This window comes from Marmota flaviventris, chromosome 11 (assembly GCF_047511675.1).
Source record: "Marmota flaviventris isolate mMarFla1 chromosome 11, mMarFla1.hap1, whole genome shotgun sequence".
Classification (NCBI taxonomy): domain Eukaryota; kingdom Metazoa; phylum Chordata; class Mammalia; order Rodentia; family Sciuridae; genus Marmota; species Marmota flaviventris.
In genome coordinates, this window is record NC_092508.1 from 71674886 (window position 1) to 71701485 (window position 26600).

The 26600-nt window shown below is 31.3% G+C and overlaps 1 protein-coding gene across 10 annotated transcripts in view; it reads left to right on the forward strand.

Moving 5' to 3' along the window:
- Nucleotides 1–26600, forward strand: part of Baz2b (bromodomain adjacent to zinc finger domain 2B) — a 351303-nt gene that overhangs the window by 260537 nt on the left and 64166 nt on the right. For 6 of the 10 annotated variants that reach the window (XM_071619137.1, XM_071619140.1, XM_027937985.3 and 3 more), the window contains 6 exons: nt 3042–3651; nt 5328–5621; nt 6769–6829; nt 7611–7719; nt 7983–8084; nt 21592–21802. In XM_071619137.1, the coding sequence (XP_071475238.1) occupies nt 3042–3651; nt 5328–5621; nt 6769–6829; nt 7611–7719; nt 7983–8084; nt 21592–21802 (1387 nt within the window). The remainder of the gene's footprint in view (nt 1–3041; nt 3652–5327; nt 5622–6768; nt 6830–7610; nt 7720–7982; nt 8085–21591; nt 21803–26600) is intronic. The other 4 variants (XM_071619138.1, XM_071619142.1, XM_071619139.1 and 1 more) reach the window with 1 other exon arrangement.

The following is a 26600-nucleotide window of genomic DNA, read 5'->3' on the forward strand; positions in this document are numbered from 1 at the left end:
TATTTATTTTTTAGTTCTAGGTGTACACAATATCTTCACTTAGTTTTTATGTGGAGCTGAGAATAGAACCCAGTGCCTCATGCATGCTAGTCGAGCACGCTATCACTTGAGCCACATCCCCAGCCCCAAGAGTGGAATTTGTTAGGTCTTATTTCAATCAAGTTTTAACTTAGGTGGGGGCTGGAAAAGCAAGAGCTTAAAGGTAGAACAAACCTTCATACCTATCTCTTCCTGTACTACTGTCATCCAAATGGATCTTGTAAAGCATAGAGAATTATTGCTATACAGGTCTCAATTCTCTCTCCTCCTTCTTTTTACATACCACGCTAATCTTGCAAAGAACATCATGTATATTGTAAAACAGGAACTGATAACTATCCTGGGATAAGTGCAATAATCTTTGGTTACAGAAAATCTATAGGTATAAATAAATGGGAAGAAATTCTTTAAAATTTTAGCACAGAACAGTTGCAGAAAATTAAAATGTAAAGGAAACACTTGTTTTCATGACTTTTTTTGGTCCTATGTTCTTAGAAAGAGAATTTACAACCTTTTAAACTACAAAATGATTACATGATAATTATGTTCTAAGAGATTAAAATATACTAACTTTTCTGCCCAAAATTTAAATTGTATATATATATAAAAGTATTTTTTAAGAATTTTGCTATAACATTCCTTCTAAAAGGTAATCATTGAGCTGGGTTGTGGCTCAGCAGTAGAGTGCTCGCCTAGCACACGTGAGGCCCTGGGTTCAATCTTCAGCACCACATAAAAATAAAAAAAAATAAAATAAAGGCATTGTGTCCAACTACAATTAAAAAAAATAAATATTTTTAAAAGGTAAATTCAAGTATTTAGTGTAATTTTCCATATTCTATTAATTGAGTAATACTAATTACATACTTTCTCTTTGAGAAATAATGCCTTTGGTATGAAAATGGCAGCCTTAAAGAGTTAACTTAATTTTCTAAACTGATAAAGTAAGAATATTAAATAAGGTGACGAAATTTATACAGAAATTGCTTTACTATTAGTACTGCTGCTTTAAAATATTTAATAAATCATTTTATGTGACATTTCATTTGTATTTTCATTTGTGAAATTCTATCACAAATCTGCTGATTTGAATGCAAGGGGGGGTCCAGTGTGATGCTGGCAACACTGCTGATTTTAATTTCAAAGCAATCATTTTCTTTTTCTTTTTAATTAATTATTTATTCTAATTAGGTATATATGACAGCAGAATGCATTTTGATTCATTTTACACAATTGCAACACAGCTTTTCATTTCTCTGGTTATACACAATGTAGCATCATACCATATGTGCAGTCATACATGTACCTAGGGTAATGATGTCCATCTCATTGCACCATCTTTCCTTCAAAGCAGTCATTTTCAATGTAGAATTTTATCAGAGGTTAAAAAAATTCAACTTCATTTCTGTTAAATATTTTAGTAATTTTAATTTAGTTTATTTTTATACATTATTTTAATTATATTAATGTAATTTACATGACTATTGTTTTCAAGGAGATTCTAATAGCTAATTTTTTTCTTATTTATAGGTATATGTTTTATGGGTTAATTTTCCTCAGAAAATAGTTATTTTTCTAAGCTATTTACTTTTTCTAATACTAATGTGCTTAAGACACTCTAAAGCAAATCCCACAGGACACTGAACCACCATTTCCACCACCTGAATATCTTTTTTTTGTATAGTATTGGGGATTGAATCTGGTGCCTGTGCATGCATGCTATGCAAGTACTCTACCATCAAGCTACACCACAAGCCCCCAGTATCTTACATCTTTGCTTCAAAGATGTTTTCTTGCCAAGTGCAGTGGTGCATGCCTGTAATCCCAGCACCTCAGGAGGCTGAGGCAGGAGGATTCAAGTTCAAAGCCAGCCTTAGCAACTTAGCTAGGCCCTAAACAACTCAGTGGGACCCTGTAACTAAATAAAATAGAAAAAAGGGCTGGGGATGTGGCTCAGTGGTTGAGTGCCCCTGAGTTCAATCCCCAGTACCAAAAAAAAAAAAAAAAGATTTTTTTTTTGCTCAAGAAATCATATATTCAGAAATCTGAAATTGTTTTGTGAATACATACTAAGGGTGAGGCTAAGTAATGTTTTGAAAGACCGTAAATGACAGTGTTTCTACCCTAAGGAATTTATCAAAAATGTAAACTTGTCTCTTTAGACTTTTTAAGGCATATACAGGCATATACTATATATACTAAAAGTACTATGACATATGATATAAGGAAATAAAGAAGCCCAAAGAACAGAGGCAAAGTGTGCTTTGGCAGGGGATGGGGGGCGGGTGGAGGTTGACACAAACATGGAAAGCTTCTTGGGTTAGATATGAACAGTATTTCATCCATCTGAAATTTAGAAAAGGAGAATATTTTTCATAGACCAAATAGTTATACAAGTGTGTGAGCAGTAATATGATAGGCATAAGCCTTGGCTTATAGTCCAATTCAACTGGAAAGTTATGTTAGTGCCTAAATTATGAAGCAATTTAAATATTAAACTGAAATGTAGAGTTTATAAATTTGAGAGTTCTCCATGAAACTAATAAAATAAGAAAATCTAAGTTGAAATTGGCATTGGTATGTGGCATATATTGAGAGTTGGTTGAGAAGAAATAATAGCATGGCTTAAATTTGAGCAAATTTTAATGAAAGAATCCAAAGCCATAGTAATATGGCCAACTTGGAAAAAAAGAAAAGATAATTTTAGGGTTTCAGGTTTGGATTATTGTAAGAATGAGAACGATAGGAAAAGAGGAGGTGTCAGCGGCATATATATTTCAAGGGGGAAAACTAAGTTTTAATAAATATATTAGGTCTAATCATAGTTCAGCAGCCAACCTAGTTATCACTGCCACTCCTTTTACAGCATATATATATATATATATATATATATATATATATATATATTTGCATATGAGCAGTTGTTTTCAGATCTTGAAAACAAAAGCAGTCTTTATTTTTATAGTATATCTTAATTTATTTTTTAACTTATATTTCAACAGGAACAACATAAACAGACATTCCCATCACAGTTAAAGAAACAAGAGTCATCTAAGAGCCTGAAGAAGGTTATTGCAGCTTTGTCAAATCCAAAAGCAACCTCTAGCTCACCAGCATATCCAAAACAAACATTAGAAAACAACCACCCTAATCCATTCTTGACAAATGCACTTTTAGGTAATCACCAACCAAATGGAGTTATTCAAAGTGTCATTCAAGAAGCTCCTCTAGCACTTACTACCAAAACTAAAATACAGAGTAAGATGAATGAAAATATTGCTACTGCAAGTAGCAGCACCCCTTTTTCCTCACCTGTAAATTTGAGTACAAGTGGGAGAAGAACCCCAGGCAATCTGACACCTGTAATTCCCTCTGCCTCTTCTATATTGCATAATCAAGGGAAGGAAAAAACAGTTAGCAATAATGTAAACACATTAAAACCACAGCATCTCTCTCATCCTGCAAAATCTTTGGTGGAACAATTCAGAGGAACAGATTCAGACATTCCCAGTAGTAAAGATTCTGAAGATTCAAATGAGGATGAAGAGGAAGATGATGAGGAAGAAGATGAGGAAGATGATGAAGATGATGACTCTGATGACAGTCAATCAGGTTATTTTCCGTTTTAAATTTTAAAGTAGTTCTCTAGTTCTATGTGAACTAAAACATTTTAAAGATCTTAATTCAACGACTTGATATCATTCTCATTCATTTTGTTTCATATAGCTCTGTGCATTTCTATAATGAGCTGGTAAAATACAAGTGTAATTCATATTGGAAATTTTAATTTAAATTCTCATCTTGTTCATCTGACATTAACAATTAATAATTTTAAAGTGAATATAAATGATGCATGAATTAAACAATTTCATCAGCTTGCTTAATTTTCATTTCACTCAGGACTTCACTCTTTTTTTCCATCTCTTCTGCTACTTGTTAAAATATGTCACTACATATTTTGAACAAAGGTGTAATTTTAGTTACAATCATTCAGAAAGTAAAAAAAAAAATCAAAATCTCTATGAATGTCCATCAATAGCATAGAATTCATTAAATAACATAAGGGATTATGGAGTGACTCCTTAGTTTAATTTTGATTCATTTTCTAGTTTGTTTTTTTGAGGGGATGGAGATTAGTTTATAAAAATATAAAATAAAAAGTAAAATTTTAAATTCAGTGAAATGCATATTACATAATCTGTGGATTTGTTACTGGTAATTCAGTTATTTAACTATAAATTCTGTAGCAGCCAATAAGAATAGAAAAATATAGTCCATTATACAATTTAAAGTATAAGTTAAAAACAAACTACTTCTCAGAGTAAGAATAATCCTTCCTTATAATACATGGATATAATAATGCACGATAGGTAGTGAATATCAATATTCATCACTTTTAGAAATTAACTTTTATAATGAACCTCAATTTAGGCAGATAGTATTACACCACATAGAATTCCCCAGTCCTAGGGCTGGGGTTGTGGCTTAGCGGTAGAGCACTAGTCTAGCACGCGCAGGGCCCTGGGTTCGATCCTCAGCACCACATAGAAATAAATAAATAAAACAAAGGTATTGTGTCTGACTACGAATAAAAAAATTAAAAAAAAATTCCTCAGTCCTGTTGTTCTCAAAATCTTTATGGTACAGTCCAAGTATACGTACTATATTTATCAAAGTTAATCCAATAATAGATTTTATATATCTGGAAGAATAGGATTGCATAACTAGGAAGACTTAAATTATAGAACAGCAACTATCATATACTGCCAAAAAGGCAAAAGCAACCAAGAATCTCTCCTAGAAAACTGTTTTCTTTTACTCCAAATCCCAAATTAAGGATAATAGTGGTTCTAGACTTATCTTCCTTACATAGACTTGGTACGCTTCTTAAGCCATTGGAATCTCTTACTTTGGAAAGTCAATTATATTTCCTCTTTCTCCTTAGTTTCCCATTTTATTTAAAAGTGATTTTGAAGCCATCATGGCCATTAAGAATTAAGCCATTAAACAGAACTCATCATGTGAATAGTGTCATGTAAGAAGAATTATTTCAAGTCTTGAATAGAACTGATAATTTTAGAAGAATCTTGAGGCTTTATATGCCTACCATACATTGTTCTCTAATAGCTTATAAGATAATAATTTTTACATTTATTCTTTGGGAAAATCGATTATTTGGATTCTCAATCACAGATACTGGTTCCTCTGAACTAATCTGTTTGGATACAAAGTACAAATTATTGGTCATTATCTAGTTATAATATCCAAGTGCTTCTTTCACTTCCCAGAATCAGATAGTAATTCAGAATCAGATTCAGAAGGATCAGAAGAAGAAGATGATGATGATAAAGACCAAGATGAATCAGATAGCGATACTGAAGGAGAGAAAACTTCACTGAAACTGAATAAAACAACTTCCTCTGTCAAAAGCCCTTCCATCAGTCTCACAGCTCACTCAACACCTCGTAACCTCCACATAGGAAAAGCCCCAGGCTCTCCTCCTGCTGCCTTATGTTCTGAATCCCAGTCACCTGCTTTTCTTGGCACATCTTCTTCCACACTTACTTCAAGTCCACACTCTGGTACCTACAGTTTATTTTTATTATTGTAAAGTAGAAGTCAAACCATAGCAAGAATTTATATTTACACTGTGGTCTGGAGATGATCTCATTGGAATCAAATGTTATGGCTAGACTTTATTTAGGTTGGCTAAGAAAGTCAGCATGTATTTTCAAAGGATATTACCTGATCTATGTTAAATTTTTCCATATTTTCAATTTAAGAATCTGATTAATGACAGTTCTTGATTGAATCCTTTTCTGTTTTTGTGATCAAATGATAATTGGATTTTTTATACTTTATAAAAAATATCACCTGGACAATTCTGTTTCTGCCAACATGTAGCCAGTGTCACTTCTATTAGTAACATTCTTATTCCATTAACATCCTTTTGTTTTTTTGTACTTTATTTTTTTTTACTTTTTATAAACTTCAGAGGTCTTTATTAAAAGTCTCCACATTTAACATTCCCAAACCACTGTCTATTCTAATTCAATAACTAAGAAAATATAGATTTACTGAGTAAAATATTTTGTTTTCTTTTAACTCATTTCACTCTCTTCTTCGCAATTTCTGGTTTTACTTTCATTTACCACAAACCATTATGATATCCCACTAATTTAAGATTAATTTATTTATATTTGTGAATCTTCATCTTTGTCTTTGAAAAAATTTACATATAATCATAATTCTATTTGTTTGGTGACATAGGTTAATTAAAATGCCTAGTTGTGTTTTTGGTCATGGGTGTATATGGACATAAAATTGTCTTAAAATGTATGACCCAGTTAGTTAAAATTTTTAGCATCAGAAAAGTCATATTTTCAAAGAAAACAACTATAAATAGGTTTTCTGAAGCCTCTGTTATATCCCGCCTACTTCTTCAGCCATTCCCTTAATAACAGATGGGAAGAAAGCTATGTTTTTTTTACCTTGGACTATATTTTCTTCAGAGAGTAAGACTAGTGATTCTGTCATTTAGATAAAAAAATTTTCTGCCTTATATAATGTGTTTTGTTGAAAACCATTAAAAAATCATGTATAAATTTCAGAAATACACTAATATTCCAAGTCATTAAAAATGTTTTTAAAGAAAATTTTCTAAACTGTCATAAAGTTGTCATCAATATAAATTAGTCTTTTATATTAACTAGTTGAATTTTCTTAAAGGCAATTCCAAAAGAAGAAGAGTTACAGATGAACGCGAACTGCGTATTCCTTTGGAATATGGGTATGCAAATAAGGTTTTTCTTTTTGTTTTCCTCCATATATTTATGCATATTTGATGTATGTGTTTTCATTCTCTACTATTACCAAAAAAAGTTAACATACTGCATAGTATTATAGTAGAAGAGCCAGAGCAAAGGGCAAACAAAACAATATATCAGAAAACTAAAATTAAACCTATACTGTGCCAAAGTATGATAGAGTTAGGGGTGGGATCATGCGGTCTTAAAAAGAACCAAGAACAAGTCATAAGGTAGAGAACAGGAATATAGTTAAGATTGTTAGATTTTGTGAAGATAGAATTAAAGGACAGTGAAAGCTTCTATATTTAAAATGAGGGACTCCAGCAGAGTTTGGCTAAAATGGTTTAATTAGAAATGACAAGTTTCAGATTGGATATACTTGATCTCAAAATGACAGAAAGCTAGATTTACTTTACTCTTCTCACTTTAAGCTTTTCAGATGTAAATATATACTCTGTATATTCTCACACATGTAACTAAAATGTCTAAGTGCTCAAACTAATTCCAGTTATGATTTCTAAAAAATGTAATAGAGTTTAATGTTTGTAAATTGAATCTTTGATTAATTTTTTAATTGAATCTACATAGTTTCAGTAGTAAATTATTTGAGTTTTATGGTTAGAGATTTATTTTTGTTTTCTTTATATTTTTCATGATTTGAAGAAGATGTATACTTTATATCTTTTTTTTTTTTTTTTTTTAGTTTTTGAAAGCTATGTTAAAAGTAAAGTATGTCATAACCCTCCTTTCTGTTATATGTAGCTGGCAGAGAGAGACAAGAATAAGAAACTTTGGAGGGCGCCTTCAAGGAGAAGTAGCATATTATGCTCCATGTGGAAAGAAACTTAGGCAGTACCCTGAAGTAATAAAGGTACATATTTTTCACCAAATAACATATATTTGGTGCATATTAAGCATGCTCATGCAAAGAAAAAGTGCATTCCTTTCTCACATAAACTTTTTGATGCAAAATATTCTCTTGTGTGGGTCTAAAATGCTTAACCTAAGTTGATCTACAAATTCAAAGCCCCCTTGATAGTATATACAAAACATTAGTGTCCTGAAGCTAGCTATACATCAAAGCTGGGTTGTAATTATTAAAACCTGAAGTGGAAAAATATGTGATTTTTTCAGTATCTCAGCAGAAATGGAATAATGGATATCTCAAGGGACAATTTCAGCTTCAGTGCAAAAATAAGAGTGGGTGACTTCTATGAAGCCAGAGATGGACCGCAGGTATCCACTTTTTAAAAAGTATAGTCTTTGAACCAAAAAGTAGTAACCATAACCTCAATGAAGTAAATTTCACTACTGAAATTAGTCAAAGCATTGCCTTTTGTTAGTTAATTAATATAGCTATATATAAAACTTTGTGGTAAACACTAAGGCCTCAATTTACTCTGTTTCAGTAACAAGGAGCTTTGACATACAGACTTCTTTTTCATATTTAAGTAAACTTTTTCCTGTTTATTAATTCAGTCAATAATTTTATAGTTTATACTGACATAAAAGTAACTGCATGTTAATGTAAAATATAGGGAGAAATATACTACTTCCTAAAAGGTCAAAAAAAATTTTTAAACTAATGCATATAGGAAAATCACATTATTGTAAATGAGTCCAAGAGAGGATAAATATGCTTTAGTTTTTTGAAAGGAAAGAAATTAAATTTCCACTTGATTAAGTCACACCATGTGATGTACTTTCACAAGTTTTGTAATTTGAAAGTAAGGATCCTTAAAATTAGGGAAGTGAAATTTTTATGTTTCTGCAGAAACTGAATTTTAAATTAATTACACACATTTATCATCACAGTTTCCTTTGAGCTTGAAGTATACAACCTATCAGTCACCAAAAAGAACCTTCTAAGAAGATCTCATTTCCTGTGTGTTTCCTTTAATGTTTTCCCTTTATTCCTTACTTGTGCTTTGTATGCTTATTATTTCCTTTGACATTATCATCTCCATTGAAAGGAGTCCCCTTTTAAGGAGGGATGAGACCTAGATTCTTGTTAATCCATAAAATAGTTTTGTGATTCTGAACAACAGTAATAAAATAATACCCTGTTCTCCTTTAATTTATTTATATGCCAAATAGAATAATAATTACACTTGCCTCCTAGAATTATGGCAATGTTAAAATTAGATCATATGCATGAAAATGTTTCAAAAAGGTTAAAATGGTCAGCCAACTGAAGGTGATATTTGTTTCTTTAATTATATATATACATACACACACGCATATATATTCTTTTAGTTGTAGATGAACACAACATCTTTTTTCATTTTTATTTGGTGCTGAGGATCAAAACCGGTGCCTCTCACATGTGAGGCAGGTGCTCTACCACTGAGTTATAGCCCCAGCCCAATATTTGCTTTCTTCATTGAACCTTTCTTTCGACACATTATAATCTACAGAAAGAAATTTTTTTCTGGCATTGAGTATTTTCTTTGTGAATAGGAAGACTTTTCAATCCTCTCTTACCCAGTGATTTTATAGAGAGAGAAGTAGAAAAGACTTTCCCATTCTGTAATTTTAAAAGACTTAGGGATTTTCTAAGGATACATGGTCTTAAAAAGAACTCAAGGTTCTAAAAAATATGCTTTCATATACATCATGTAACCTATTTTCTGCCATTGTTGTCCATGACTTTTTAAGGAACAAATTGTTTGCAGATCTATTTGACTCTTTATTGGTAGTTCTAATATACAAAAATGTATTTACCTCAGGTTTAACTTTTTTATAAAAATATATTATGTGATTTTTTTTCATTTTTCTTTTTACTTGTTAACACACAACAACAACAACGATTTAGACTAAAACTGCCACCAACCACCAAATAGCACCAACCACAGTGCTATTTTACTCATCCATATGTATAGGATCAGGTTTTTAGTCAGAAAACATAAGGTAATAATTTTTTTAATTCTTATTTTTAATCTTTGGTTCATATTATAAGCTCCTCACTTATTTATGCCAAAGATATTTTATGTTTTTAAATTCACTAGATTTTTGCTCTAAGAGTAAAGCTAATTGCTATTCAATATATAAAGGATTTTTAGTTTTGTATCAGTGATAATTAGACTTAATCTATAAAGCCTTATTACCCAAAGCAGAATGTTCTTTGACATTCATTCACTTTTTATTAAACATAATCAGTGTTGTTCAAATGCATATTGTCTGTTAAAATCAATTCCAATCAACAAAATATGATGAATTACTAAAATCATAATATGTTCAGCTGTCAACATTTCCACAGAGTGCTAGGAGGAAATATTAGCAATTTTGAAAGCACTTCTCTTAGTTAAAATAAATGAGTGAGTTGGATTCATTTCAGGATACTTTTAGAGAACAGGTAAGTAATCTAAATAGGTGTTTTAGAAAATTAATTAGAGAAGTGTATAGTTGTAGAGCCATATGCACTTCTTTCATTTGTATAGATAAGCATATGATTAATTAGATATGTGTATAATTATGTAAAAATTGGTTACATATTTTTGTTTGAGTAATCATATGAAATTATTTTGATCAGTTTAAATTCTGCACAATATCTACAATATAGTTTGGCACAAATGAAATACTACCATGCAGTGATAATTATATGTATTTATAATGTATCTAACTTTATACACATTTTATTAGTGATTTAATGGCTAAAAATGTATCAAAAAGCAAAATTGTACATACCAAAAGATCAAAAGGAAATGTGTCAAAACTTTAAAAATGCGTGTAATATTTGACAGTAGAGTGGATTTTTTTGTTTTGCTTTTTATGTTCTTTTGTATTTTGTTTTCTGAAATTTTTTTGTATTAAGTATTTAATGTAAAAAACAATATCTTTTAAAAATAATACTTCTCCAGGTTGTAATTCAAATAAAGCTTAGAATTTGTGGTTGGAAATTGTAAATAATGATCGCAAATGTTCCAGGCTTTATATATCCATTGAGTGATAGGAAATGATATGTTTTTTTTACATATTCATTAGTACTCTTGTTTGTTGGTTTTCACCATCCTGGGACTATAGCATCTAGGTCCTGGTACATGCTTGGCAGGCGCTCTACCACTGAGCTACATCTCTACCCTTATAAAAATATTATTTTTAAGAAGGTCTTCCTGAGTTGCCAATGCTGGCTTTGAACTTGTGATCAATCTGCTTCAGCCTGCCATGCTCCACTGTCAACAGCTTAATTTATTTATAGCATTTTATTTTTTTTTTTACTTTTATTTTTTTAAATATATATTTTTTAGGTGTAGATGGACACAACACAATGCCTTTATTTTTATATGGTGCTGAGGATCGAACCCGGGTCCCGCCCATGCTAGGCGAGTGCTCTATCTCTGAGCCAAATCCTAGCCCTATTAGCATTTTAAATCAGTCTCCAGATAAAATATTTTACTTGTAAATATGTTTTCACCATCATGTTTTTCTTTCTTCTCTTAAAATATACCATTAAAAATTATTAGTTCTGCAGGTTCTAGTTTTAATTGAAGCTTTTCAAAAATTGCATCAGTGGTCTTTCAAAGCTTTATATTTTATAGATGAAACTACGGAGATAATTTCTCCTAGAAGGTAAATACCTGCAATGGAGAATGATGATTATTTTGTATAAATTAATCATTTTTTATTTAATGTTTCTGATATTAAGATAATAATTAAATACGAATTTTTAGCAATAAACATTTGTTGAAAATAGTGACTAAGGGCTGGGGTTTGTAGCTCAATTGTTGAGCGCTTGCCTTGCATGCATAAGGCACTGGGTTCGATCCTCAGCACTATATAAGAAAATAAATAAAACAAGATATAGAAAAAAAAGAAATAGTGATATGTATGATAACTCATTTATTGACATTTAAGTGAATTCATTCTTACCCAAAGAACAACAATCTAATGATTACCTCTAAAAAGAAAAAAGAAGCCCTTAATTTGAAGTGAATTGAGTAATTAAGATATGGGGGTAAAAAGCCTTTAATCTATTCATTATCAGTTTTATTTATTTCAGTCCACAAGTATGGTCAGAGATTTGTAGAATCAGCCACCTCTCAGCATCTACTGATAGATATCAAACACTTCTTACTACCTTAACTTTAGGGGTGATAAACATCATGAAACAAATAGTAATGTTGTCTGTAAGTCTGTGCTATACTGGCTAGCTACCTTCTAATGAAGTTCTGTGGGCTGTTTTAGCCTCTTTAGTTTAGAAAAGGGTATAAGATAAGATAAAGAGGTTTTTTTAAAATTATTTTCTTTATTATTTAGTTACTTTAATTAGGTATCCTGTAATTTCTTTCTTTCTTTTTTTTTTTTTTTTTTTTTGGTGTGGTGCTGCGAGGAAAGCATTCTACCAACTGAGCTATATCCACAGCCCAAGAGTTTTTTTTTTCCTTTTTAACAGATTTCTGTTCTGTTACATTATATAGAACTTGTTGAACCTAATGCTTGTCATTTATTTTATTTTAGTTTATTGTCAGAATAATAGAAAGTAAGGTCAAGTTAGATTTTGGTAAAACATAGTTTTTTTGTTTAACTAAATATAATGCTAAAATAAAAGTTATTCACATTTTCCTCAGAATATATGAAAGTTTCAATTATAAGTAACAGAGATTATTTTAAAATATATAATGATCTACTAAAAAACATTTTTTGTGAATTATAGAAAAAAACATTTAAGCACAAATATTACATTTATGATCATTTAAAAAAAAAACACCTGGGAATTTCAGAAGCATTTCAAGTGTTGAATATCTAATCACTCAGTCCAAAAATGCAAAGGAAGATACAAAGATGAAACAATTAAAAATAATGCTGAAATCATTGCTTTTTTTTTCTATTTAAGATGTTATATTTGGGGGGAAAAAGCATTCTTCAAATGGTATAATGCCATATGGAAAATAAAGTGTAGTTCTTTCTGAAAAGAGCCTTTTTTCATAGTCATTTAGTTAATAAATGTTTATGGCAAATATATTTAACGTGGCAGGCATTTTTCCCTCAAATAAATGTTGTCTGAAGGCATTTTTTCCATAAGAGAAATTGTGAACTTATTTTTTACTGCAGAAAAGTTGAAAGCCAGAAGTTGAATAAAAATCACTGTTACTGGAGAGACTAAAGAAAAATAGAAGTTATGATCATTGGTTTAGAGCACCCTGTTCTGGACAATTTATTCTGATGCTGACCAGCTAAAATTAAGATTTTGTTAATTAAATGTAAGAGGAAACTTCACAATAAGTTAGTCAACACACAATCTCTGGCACAATTGTAATGCTGGTAATTATTTCAAATTAAGAACAAAAGATTGGGAGTCAACAACCAGAGTTCTTTGCTGTTAACTGTCACACCTCGTGCAACATAGCTGTGGGCACATTTGGACACTGAGAACATGAAGGATCAGTACCAGAAGTCTAAAAGTCTAGAAATTTATGTCATTGATTTACCAGGTAGGATTTTTGTGGCTAGACAAGTCCAAGTGTGGAGCTGAAGAGGAAATATTGAAAGTTATCACTCTCAGAAGGTAACCTACTGTGAGTAACTAGATAGTGAAGTCAGCCTTATGGAAGCAGTTGTTTCAAACCACATCTTTCTCAACTGTTTCTAATAGATGATACCCCTCCCCCACTAGAGACAGCTATTATTCTTTCACATTTTTGAAGTGATATTCAAAATAGTATGTAGTGTTAAGAAGCTATATGACTAAAGTAGATTACTAATTCTAATGCTATTAAGTATAGTGTATCAAGCACTCACTACCTACCTCTGAACTGTCAAGTGACTAAAAATAGACACAATACTAAACTAAAAGAGAGACGTAAGGAAATCCAACAAATTCTGACTTTTTATATTACTGTTTTTCTGAAAATATGAAATGCCAAATACTGTCAGAAATATTTGATGCCCTTGCTTTGCTCATGCCCTAAGATTTCTTAGATTTTTTCAGGGAAATTCAGCATCCTATGTTGCTTTGAAAAACTGAAACCTACTTAGTTCTCTCATCTGTAATGTAAATGCAAATACTATAGGATGCCTGTAAGTCCATTCCCTTTTAGTATGACATTCTGAAAGTTTTATGTAAACTACTTGAAAGTAAAGGATTCTTAAAGTAAACTTTCAGAGAAAGGTAAAAACTTCCTTTACTAAAGCTGTGGTTAAATTTACTGAAAATCATATACCCAAAAATCAGTTTGGTAAATAATCAATTCTCTGAATAACTAACACCTAAAATTGTCAGAACAAATATCTCAATCTAGATTTAAAACATACACTATAGCTATTTTAGTACTACAGGCAAGGACTGGGGTAAACATAGGTCCTGATTTAGAAAAGGATGAGTAGAGTAGAAGAGAGTTCCTTCTATTCACTTATATAACATGGAACATTTAAGACATACCAGTTATCTTAGATATTAAACTTGAAAATCAGCATTTAGTAGCACAGGATTGCAAATCCACGTTAAAATTGGTGCAGCAAAGTCTTAGTGACACTAAAACTTTTAGAAAATCCTCAGTAACTTGGCAAATAGATCAGTATATTACCTTTTGGTAGACTGGTTTACTCCCTTTACTTATATACTGCTTTACCTTCAAAATAAATCAGTTTACAGGTTTGCAAAATCAAACAAAATGGGAGTAACAAAAGCAAAATACAACCTAGGATATAAAATTGAAGCAGGAATGAGACTTGAGAACAACTGTTAAGACCTAAACATATTGCTGCTAAACCACAGATTGACTCTAGCTTGAATAGAATGTGGGAAACCCAATGAGGCAATTCATTGTCTGAAAGAAAGGTAAAAACAAACCAGTTGCTCATGAAATGTTCACCTATACTTTGGAATGTCATTATTGTAGGCAAATAGAAATATTGAAACAGGAAAGTCATATTGAAATAAAATTTCATAGTGACTTTTCTTTTGAATTTCTGAATGCTGAAAATATTTTTAAATGAGTTCATTCAAAATAAATATTTTATTTATTTTAAGCTCTAAGTCCTAAAAAGTAGAGAGAAAACTAATTTATTTGCCAAAAGTAGAGAGAACTAATTTATTTGCCAATTTTTCTAAATAATTCTCCATCCTGTAACTTAACTTTGTTCAGGAAGAAAACCTCACAACCATTTCCTTTTTCCGTATTATTTACTGCACACCTTGGTCACCTTTCCTCCTTCACATCCAGGCAATCTTCAATCCCACTCAAGTTTGTTTTCCCCTCTAAAGACCAATATATTTCCTCCCTTTCTAGCTCTAATTCCCATGCACTAATTCAGACCCTTATAATTTTTACAGGGACTATTGAGATGACTTCCTGTCCTAACCTCTAAATCTTTTTCCATTTTATTACTTATCATGGGGTGGTCCTTGAATTACCTACGTTAGAATAGTCTTAGCCTACAGTCCTTGTTAAAAATACTGTTCCAGTATGGGAAAGGACTCTGTAACTCACCTTTAGATAATGTAATGCCTTCCTTAGAGTAGGTACCTCAACAAATATTTAAGTAATGGAAACTTTTTAAAATAATGTTACAATCCTATAATATATTTATCTCATTTTCCTTTTTTACTTTGACAATTTTATTCAGTTTTCTGAAATAAAACACTTTTTGTCTTTTTCTTTTGTCTTTGAAGTATTTATACAAGTGAATGTGTTATTTTCTCTTTTTTTAATATTTATTTATTAGTTTTCGGTGGACACAACATCTTTATTTCATTTTTATGTGGTACTGAGGATCGAACCCAGCGCCCCGCACATGCCAGGCGAGCGCGCTACCGCTTGAGCCACATTCCCAGCCCCCAAATGTGTTATTTTCTAAGGCTATAAATTAACAACTCTTGAAAGAGGAATTATAATAATATAACAAAACTTTGATCTCTTACCATCTCCATCATATTAATCTTCTATTTTCTTTTTATCTGTATCTTTTATTTTTTATATTTTATTTATTTATTTATTTGTACCCAGGATTTAACCCAGGGGCAAACCCCCAAACCTTTTTATATTTTTGTTTTGAGGCAGGGTCTTCACTAAGTTGCTTAGGGCCTAAATTGCCAAGACTGGCTTTGAATTTGTGATCCCACTGCTTCAGCCTCCTAAGATGCTAGGTTTACAAGTGTGCACCACTATGCCCAGCTCCTATCTATATCTTTTAAATCTTAGGAAAGATAATTTCCAAGAAACATTTACTGTTTTACATCTTAGAAATTAAGAAAAATAATTAACTTTTTAAATATACAATTTCTGACCCAAAAAGCTAGTAGCATATAAGTCAAGTGATAAAGTATATTCACTTTTCCTCACAATTATTTGGCTCTTGAGTGAATTGAGGTTATAGTATGAAGTTAGGTTTTCCATGCCATCCTTTTCTCATTTTCTGAAATCCAGAATTTAGGGGACATCACATGCAATCTAGTATATGCAATCCCTTTAGAAAGTATTTACTTTCTAAATACCAACGGCAAAAGTGTAAATAATAATATCACTATGTTTGTTGGTAAGTTTTGGGCACCCACATATACTACCACTTTTTGAAACAAATATATTTTCCTAGTTAAATAACTATGTGAAAACTGTATGTGGAAAAGAAAAGTTGATAAAACTCTTTAAATCTTGGTCTGAAATGAATTTTCTAATTCTTAATGCAGATTTGTTTACAGATTCTTTTATGAGCCTCTCTCTTTTCTATGTTACCAATATATTTTTCAAGTAATGTGGTACATGCAGCCTTGATTTCTAAGAGCACAATAGAAAATGAAAACCTAAACTAATTAAAAGCTTCCCTTGCTGGTGAACATGACTTGCCCTATCATAAAACTGTTCCAAAGGTTTTCTTTGCACTTGATACAACTGTTGAACCTATTTACTTCATTTGAATACTTAGAAAAAAATTTTCATAATTTTTAAAAAAAAATTTTAGCATGAGAATTACTGAAGGGAAGGGCTGGGATTGTGGCTCAGTGGTAGAGCGCTCATCTAGCACGTGCAAGGCCCTGGGTTCGATCCTCAGCACCACATAAAAATAAATAAATAAAATAAAGGTACTGTGTTCAACTACTTCTAAAAAATAAATATTAAAAAAATTACTGAATAGAGTTAATATAGGTTTAATTTATGCACATAGATGTGGACTATATGCATTAAATTTTTTCTGACAGTCTTTTCTAGATATAATCTTGGCTGTGCTTTCAAGACAGAATATTTTGATCAGTCACTTATCGAGTATAATAACAGCTTTGTAACATCTTTGTACATCTTGTACATGTAGTACAAGAGCATGTAGTATCAGAATGAGACACTTTTGGATTTGAATCACAGTTCTGTTTCTTGCTGTCTGTGTACCTCATTGGGCTTGAATTCTTTCTATTGTAATACAAGGTCAATAAAACCTACTGTATTAGTTAGGAAAGTTGTGAAGATTAAGATATAGAATGTACTCAAATGCCTGAAACAAAATATAGTACTTAGAATATAGGTTTATTAACTCTTTTCCATTGTGGTAGCAAGTAATAGTATTTGTATTTTTAGTAACTTTTAACTAAGATATAGATAGATAGATTGATTCTTTGCCTAAGGTTAGTAATCATCACATAAAATAAAACTCAAGAACTTTTGATTATTTTAAATTGCTCCCAATGTTTAAGAAAAATTCCTACTTTAAGGTTCTTTTAAGAGAAAAGTACATTTAAATTTCTTCTTAAATATACACTAAAGGAATTCACTCTTTAAAAAGAAAAGTTAAGAAATAAGAAGTCAGTTATTTAAAAGGGTACCTCTTCTGTATCTGAACACATTATTTAAAATAAAGACTGTAAGTGAGGTAATGAAACATATATTTTTATTTTGATTAACATATACAGGATATTTGAAAACCTGACTCAGATTGTGTTTAGCACTAAGTTGAATTATTTTTAGAGTACAGCTGTATTTTGTTGTTGTGTGTGCTCCAGAAGGCAGAGGATAAAGAGAAACCTCAAATATGCACAAAAGTACATAGAATAATATACCATGTATTTATCATCAGCTTTACTATTTGTCATTATGCTGAATATTATTTTACAAATAGCCCTATCTCCTTCTCCACTTTAAAAATTTGTTAAAGAAAAATCTTTGTTGTTTTCAATTTTACTTATATTTTCAATCATATTAATTGTACAGTTAATGTGTTTCGCTGTGTGATGTATTTCCATACATGCATGTGTCATTATTTGATGGTATCCACCCTCCCTATCACCCTCTTTTACCCTATTCTCTTCCCTTAGGTTGTCTTCTATTTCCAGTTATCTTTCTCTTTTTTTTTTTTGTTTTTTGGGGTTTCCACATATAAGAAGAAACATGTATTACTTTTTTTTTTAACTAGGGATTGAACCCAGGGGTGTTTTACTACTGAGCTACATCTCAAGTGTTTTTTATTTTGAGACAGGATCTCTCTAAGTTGCTGAGGGTATTGCTAAGTTGTTGAGGCTAGCCTTGAACTTGTGATCCTCCTGCCTAAGCCTCCCAAGTAGCTAAGATTATAAATGTGTGCCACAGTGCCTGGCCCAATACTTTCTGTCTGGCTAATTTTGCTTATTGTGATAACCTCCAATTTCATCCATCTTCCTGCAAATGAAATTATTTTATTCTTCTTTCTGGCTAAATAATACTCCATTCTGTATATGTACCATATATTTTTTAATCTGTTTATCTTTTGAGGAGCAACTAAATTGATTCTATACCTTAGCTATTGTGAATATTGCCATAATAAACATGGGCATGTGAGTATCTCTTTTGGGTGCTGACTTCATTTCCCCAGGAGTGTTATAGATCTATGTAGTAGATCTATTTTTAGTTTTTTTTAGGAACCTTCACATTGTTTTCTATAGTGACTATAGTAATTATCGTTCCCATCAACAGAGTGAGGATTTCCTTTCTTTGGCAGGCAGGGGTACTAGGGATTGAACTCAAGAGCAGTGAACCACTGAGCTGTATCCCCAGCCCTATTTTGTAATTTATTTAGAGAGAGGGTCTCACTGAGTTGCTTAGCACCTCGATTTTGCTGAGGCTGGCTTTGAACTTTTAATCCTCCTGCCTCAGCCTCCAGAGCCACTGGGATTACAGGCGTGCAATGCTGCACCTGGCTATTTTCCTTCATTCTCCTGTCCTACATTTGTTACTTTTTTTTTTTTTAATAATCAGTATTCTTACTGAGATGAAATGGAATCTCAGTGAAGTTTTAATTCACATTTCCCTGGTGGTCTAAGCCATTGAACATTTTTTTAAATAACTTTTGGTCATTTGCACTTGTTCTTTTGAGAATTCTCTGTTCATATCATTTGCTTATGTATTGGTTGTTATTAATAGTTCTTGTTAACTTTTTGAAGTTTTTTTTTTTTAATATATATTCTGGGTATTAATCCTCTGTCAGATATGTAGCTAGTAAAGACTTTCTCCCATTCTGTAGATTTTCTCTTCATTCTGTTGTTTCCTTCACTGTGCAAAAGCTTTTTAATTTTATGTAATCCCATTTGTCAATTCTTACTTTTATTTCCTGAGCAAAATAGTTGCCTGTGCCAGTATTTTGAAGCGTTTCCCCTGTTTTCCTCCAGATCTTACATTAAAGTATTTGATCCATTTTGAGTTGATTTTTATATAGGGTGAGAGCAATCTAGTTTCAATATTCTACACGTGGATATCCCATTTTTCTTGCACCATTTGTTGAAGAGGCCGTCATGTCTCCAAACTATGTTTTTGGCACCTTTGTGAAAATTGGATGACTATAGATAAGTGGGTTTATTCCTGGGTCCTTTAGTCTATACCTTTAGGACATGTCTGTTTTTATGTCAATGCCATGCTGTTTTTGTAATTATGCTTCTGTTGTATATTTTAATACCAGGTATTATGATGCATCCAGCATTGTTCTTTTTATTCTGGATTGCTTTGGCTGTTCAAGGTCTTTTTTGTGAAGCAAATCATACATCTTATCTGTTAATTTTTCATTTTTATTTCTAAAGATAAGGACTCTTTTTTTTCATACATAACCACAGTATCATTATCATGCTTTGAAATATAGTCATGTGCCAAATAACCATGTTTCCAATCAGTGGACCACCAGTCCTGCAGTGGTCCCATAAGATTATAATGGAGCTGAAAAATTTCTCTCACCTAGTAGCATTGTAGCCATTATAACATTAGAGCATAACTCATTACTCATGCATTTGTGGTGGTGATGATGCAAACAAACTTGTGCTGCCAATCATTTGAAAGAATGACACATACAATTGTACAAAATGCATAATATTAATAGAATAATATATTATTGTGTTACTGGTGAGCATTTACTATACTTTTTATTGTCATTTTATAGAATACTCCTGCTTATAAAAAGATTTAATGTAATATATTATCCCTTGTTTCACTGACACCCTTACACATATCATTTTTACCTCACCTCTTAATTGCATCATTTTCTCTTATTCTTGATTTAATTTTGTGTTATTTTGTTCATTGTGGCCCCAGAAACAATATGCTACACACACATACCCACACACATGTACATTTATATCAAGCTTATGTCATATGTATAAGCTTGTATATATCATATGCCTTAGATGTATAGTTATACCATATGTTTATGTATATTTTACTCAATGACCAAATCACCTATGGACATATTTCTCAGAACAATATTCCTTTCATTAACACATGACTAATAATTTCTTGATATCATCAAATGTCATTATTAAAATTTTCAATCGTTTTGTTAAAATTTTCCTAACAGTTTGTTTATTTGAATCAATATCTAAGTAAGGTCCACATATTGGAATTGTTTAGTACATCTTTTAATTTAATCTTCCCACAGATCTTTTTCTTCTCATAATTTACTTGTTGAAGAAATTAGGTCATTTGTAGAATTTGCTGTATAGTTAGTGTAAAAGATATCTCTCAGTTGTCTTTCTTTAAACTTATAGTAATTAAATCTAGAGGCTTGATCAAATGCAGTTTTGATTTTAGGGGTAAGACTTTATAGATGATAGTGTGAGCCTTCATTAGGAGGCTAACATGGTCTGGTTGTCTCTCTTTTGGGTGATAAGCATCCATTCAAGTTCAATGTTTGGATACATTAATTCATTAAGTATTACAAAATGTTTATATTCTCTTATTTCCTGTCTTCATTTATTAGCTATAATATTCCTGTAAAGAGAACATTCATCTATTTTGGGGGTAGCTTTTGTTTGAACTGATTACCCAAAAGAACAATCCAAGGGTGGTCATCACTAATATTTTCAAATATCTGTCAACTTTATGGTTGTTATAATTCAGAAAAGGTGATTAAGGTATACCTCTAAGCCAGGCCTAGTGAAACATGCCTGTAAGCCCAGCTGCTGGGAAAGCTGAGGCAGGAGGGTTACAAGTTTGAAGTCAGCATGGGCAATTTAAAGGTCTCAGGATGTAGTTCATTGGTAGAGTACTTACCTAGTATGTGTGAGGCTCTGAATCCAATCCCCAGGACTTGGAAAAGGGGAGAAAAAGGATATATTTCTCTATGTTTACAGATACAGATGCAAATGTATACATTAATTAATAAAGATTGTTATTTAAGTAGGAATACTAAAACCATGCCAAAGTCATAATTATAAATCTAAATTTACTTTAAAAAATAAAATTGCTAAAATGTGTATAAGCTTTATAAATTTCAAAATATTTACCTAGAATTTTCTGACATATTGATATCTCATTTTTATTGTATTTGTAATATATTATTTCTATTAAATGTTAATTAAAAGGGAATGCAGTGGTGTCTTTTGAAAGAAGAGGATGTCATTCCTCGAATCAGGGCAATGGAAGGTCGTAGAGGAAGACCACCAAATCCAGATAGACAGCGAGCAAGAGAAGAATCCAGGATGAAACGTAGGAAGGGTCGACCTCCAAATGTTGGCAGTGCAGAATTCCTAGATAACACAGATGCCAAATTGCTAAGAAAACTGCAGGCTCAAGGTAAGAAATGTAATGTACGTAACACTGTGCTAATTATACTAAAAATTATGCTAAACATATTTTTTACATTTTTATACTTAGGAATGAATGACACTATTCTCAGTTTCTAAATAATAGATATTTGTGTTAGAATAAATGAGAAAATAAGGAGTCCCACTGGTAACTGGAGTTCTTTGATTTAGGTAATTTTTCAAGAGCCATACTTATAAACACATCCTATCCCATGTGTTTAGAATTACAAATGTGGGTGTTAAGCTATTAAGGCTTGCACAGAAAGGGAATCAACCAGCACTTGGCACTTGCCTTAAGGTCGTGCCAACCTTCTGGAAATTCTCCTTTTAACAGCTCCCGATTCCTTGAGGTGGTACATGAGAATTACTCCAAAATATGTGGATCTGTGGAATAAATTTTCAGTCAGAGAACTCCAATTACTGGTAAGTAAACCAGTCTTTTAGTTTGGGTTCTCCTATAGTCTGGATATAGTATATATTTTCAAAATGCTCAATTAATAGAACTATATGAAAAAGTATTTTAATATCACCAGAATGTATCATTTATCAAACTGAAAGTGCTCATAATAACCTAAGATATATTCATGATTCAAAATTATGCATAAATTATCAAGACAAAGCCATGCTACATATAACACAGAGAAGGCTGAATAAAATAAAATAGTTCTGATATGGCATTTAGTTACTGTTTACAAATGTGAAGGCTTTTAACATAGAACATAGAAACATGTATAGATAACTTTTATTTGCAAGCTTTTATTTACATGTAAAGACATAAGAATGTAAAACAAAGGTTTAGTAAAGAAAAATTACTTTAAAAGACTAACATAAATTTACTTTCTCTATAAATAAACATCAAAATCTGGAGGAAATGCCTGAAATATTTATTTCTATTTATTGTAAACACCACCATAATATTGGCATATTTGTTTTTATTTTAAAACAAAGTATCTATGAAAAAAGCTCATAGAACAGAATGCTGTAAAACAAAAGACACTTACTCTTCCTCATTAGTGGAATCATTAGGAGGGTTTTTTAAAAAAACTCTCTAGAATGTGTACACACATATTCAGACATACATTCGAACATATTTACATCCTTCTTGATTTCTAAAATAAATATACTTATAATGTCATACTATTCAGCTTGTTCTTTTCCCATTTATCTTGAATCTTTCTGTATTAGTGCTTACAAACCAACCAATCTGTCTTTTAATCACTGAGTAGTGAATGATGCCACATGTAGCTCTACTTCATTAAACCAGTCTCTTCAGTGAATCCTTTCTATCACAGTGTCTTAATAAATATATATTGCACAAAATAAACATATAAATCATGTTTACTTAAACATGTACTGCACATACCATTTCTAATTTTGGTAGATAGCTGGCAAGTATTGTCTCTAAAAAGGCTATACCAATTCAAACTTTGACCAGTAGTATGTAAGTTAACAACCTACCATATAACTTAATATCCTGTAAATTTTTTTCTACCTTAATTTGTTAGTCAATTTTTTTTTTTAGTTTTTACTTTATTTATTTTTTTTTTGTAAGACTTTCATCTCTGCCAGGTAGCTGTCAGTAATGATTAAAAAAATGGATATATTAACATACATAAATTTTAAAAGGTAATATTCTCAATAATCCATTAATTCTTCTGAAAAATGCATAATGGTTAAATGTATGTATTGTTTTGCATAAAATAAGTCCTCAAAATTAACTGACAGCTAAAACATGGGCTCTTTGTATATCCAACACAAATATCATTATATCTGAAATGGCAAATATAAATTTGCAAAATTAACTATGTTTTTATTGTAACAAAATAGAAGTTAATCTACTTTTACCCAATATTTTATTCTCCTTCTAGCTTTCAAATTGATTTTTAGTCTATTACATACTTCTCCCCCATTGCCATGGGTTAACTTTGCAATTTCTGTAAATTTTGAAGTAACTGTATATATATGTTCTTTCTCATCATGTATGTAAGGATTGAATATTTAACAGTAAATAATTATTAATCATTTTTATAACTGTATGGTGTATAGTTTTCATGTTTTTTTTCCTGAGGAGAAAAGAAAACAAGAATGAATCACTTTTAGTCTGTATAAATAAACCTGCTTATTAATTGATGAATACTATTAAATTTCAAATTTTCCAAAGTATCCAATAGCACCTGTCCTTTTTATGTCATAGAACATGAGATATCATATAGTGTATACAATGTACCATTATTTTATTATATAGCTATAAGAAGATAAAATGCTGCCAATTATCTAACACATCGATTGATTTTTAGAGATGTTAAAATGTTTTAAAATGTGTCTTAAAACCAAAGACATCAGTTCTGTCTAAAAGATCCCTAATTCAGTGAAAATAAACATTATTTCAAAAATTAACTTTTATCTTTGAAATTAAAGCAGTATGTGATTTCTTAAATCATAAAAGATATTTTTCAAATTAACATTTCAAATGTTATTTGTAACATATTCAGCAACCAGAAGCCAAATAAATGAGTAGATAATGGGAGCAATTTATTCCCCACTACCTAGGTGAATTTTTTTCTGCATCTCTAACTCATTCTCTTTGCTCCATAGTATCTCTAGTTTTTTTTTTCTTCTTCTTTTCACATTTTTCCCCTCCAGCTGCTCAAAATGTAAAATTTAAGCTATATAAATTTTAATGATTACTCAGATTGTATATTTCTTGCTAAAGTGAAAAGATATGAGGTGGATTTTTTGATGTTTTTCTGTCCACAGGCCTTAAAAATAAAAATTACTATGTACTTCTATGAAGCTTGAAGTTTACTGATACACTCATACACAAACATACATATATACATGTGTGTGTATATATATACATATACACACACACACACACACACACACACATATATATATATATAAAACAGAATTTCTTTATTAAAAGTCAGCTTCTTTTAGGGGAACAAAAGACTATATTTATGTCACATTTTCCAGGAAATGTTTTTAGAATCATTTAGCACATCTTCAGGCCTTTATAGTGGAGTTCAATAGGGTTCATTTCAATTCTTAATGTTGAAGGAAGTGTTTATCTGATATTATTATAGATGAGATTATATTCTTCAAGAATATTATTAGAGGTTGCTGAGTATGCATGCAAGGGTAGAGGCTTTTTTTCCCCTGAAAGTATTTAGTATATAGGAGATCTTTTTGTGTGACCCAGAAATTTTTGATAGTGTCTATGCTTCCTCAATGTTGAAATTATTGGAATATTGGGAGACATACTTTAGTAGCATTAGCTTCATTTTTGTTTTTCATCAACATTTCCAGTTTACAAGATAAACTTATACCCTTTACTTCTCCTCACCTTTTTTTAAATGTTCATGACATAAAATTATCCATAGCAAGCAACCATTTATTACAAGAATATGCAATTACATTCTTAGTTAAAATCTCAAGGCATTCAAATATTGCTTAAAGATTTTTAGAAGTTCTAGCAGATAGACTGTGGAGCTGAAAAGACAGACCTGGGTTTATATCTTGTCTCTGCTATTTAACTTCAGTGAGCCTTAGGTATTTTATTTATAACCTGGGCACAGCATTGCTTATTTCATAAAGTAGTTGTGAAGATCATGTAAACTTAACACAACAATGCTTGCGTTCACTAAGTGGTGGAAATTGATAGAGCTCAAGTGATTTAGGAGCTAGCAATCATGCATATTCATTATTGATGAATATAGTTTTATAGGTTCTTTATATTGTTCCTCAGATACAATGTTTGAAACAATGTCTTCTGTATAGTGATGCTATACAGAAGTTTTATTGCTTTGTTAACAAAGGAGAAACACAGCCTGTTCCAGAGGCTGTGATTCTGTCCATCAGCAGCAACAGGGGTCTTTTATTTTTTTTTTTTTATTTTTTATTTTGTATCACAGCTTTTTATTTTGCCTTATGTGTAGCTTACAAAGTTAAAAATATCAAGTTATATAGATTTTTTTTTAATTTTTTATTGTTGGCTGTTCAAAACATTACATAGTTCTTGATATATCATATTTCACACTTTGATTCAAGTGGGTTATGAGCTCCCATTTTTACCCCATATACAGATTGCAGAATCACATCAGTTACACATCCATTGATTTACATATTGCCATACTAGTGTCTGTTGTGTTCTGCTGCCTTTCCTATCCTCTACTATCCCCCCTCCCCTCCCCTCCCCTCCCCTCTTCTCTCTCTGCCCCCTCTACTGACATTCACTTGTCCCCCTTGTATTATTTTTCCCTTTCCCCTCACTTCCTCTTGTATGTACTTTTGTATAACTCTGAGGGTCTCCTTCCATTTCCATGCAATTTCCCTTCTCTCTCCCTTTCCCTCCCACCTCTCATCCCTGTTTAATGTTAATCTTCTTCTCACGCTCTTCGACCCTACTCTGTTCTTAGTTACTCTCCTTATATCAAAGAAGACATTTGGCATTTGTTTTTTAGGGATTGGCTAGCTTCACTTAGCATAATCTGCTCTAATGCCATCCATTTCCCTGTAAATTCTATGATTTTGTCATTTTTTAATGCAGAGTAATACTCCATTGTGTATAAATGCCACATTTTTTTTATCCATTCATCTATTGAAGGGCATCTAGGTTGGTTCCACAGTCTTGCTATTGTGAATTGTGCTGCTATGAACATCGATGTAGCAGTGTCCCTGTAGCATGCTCTTTTTAGGTCTTTAGGGAATAGACCGAGAAGGGGAATAGCTGGGTCAAATGGTGGCTCCATTCCCAGCTTTCCAAGAAATCTCCATACTGCTTTCCA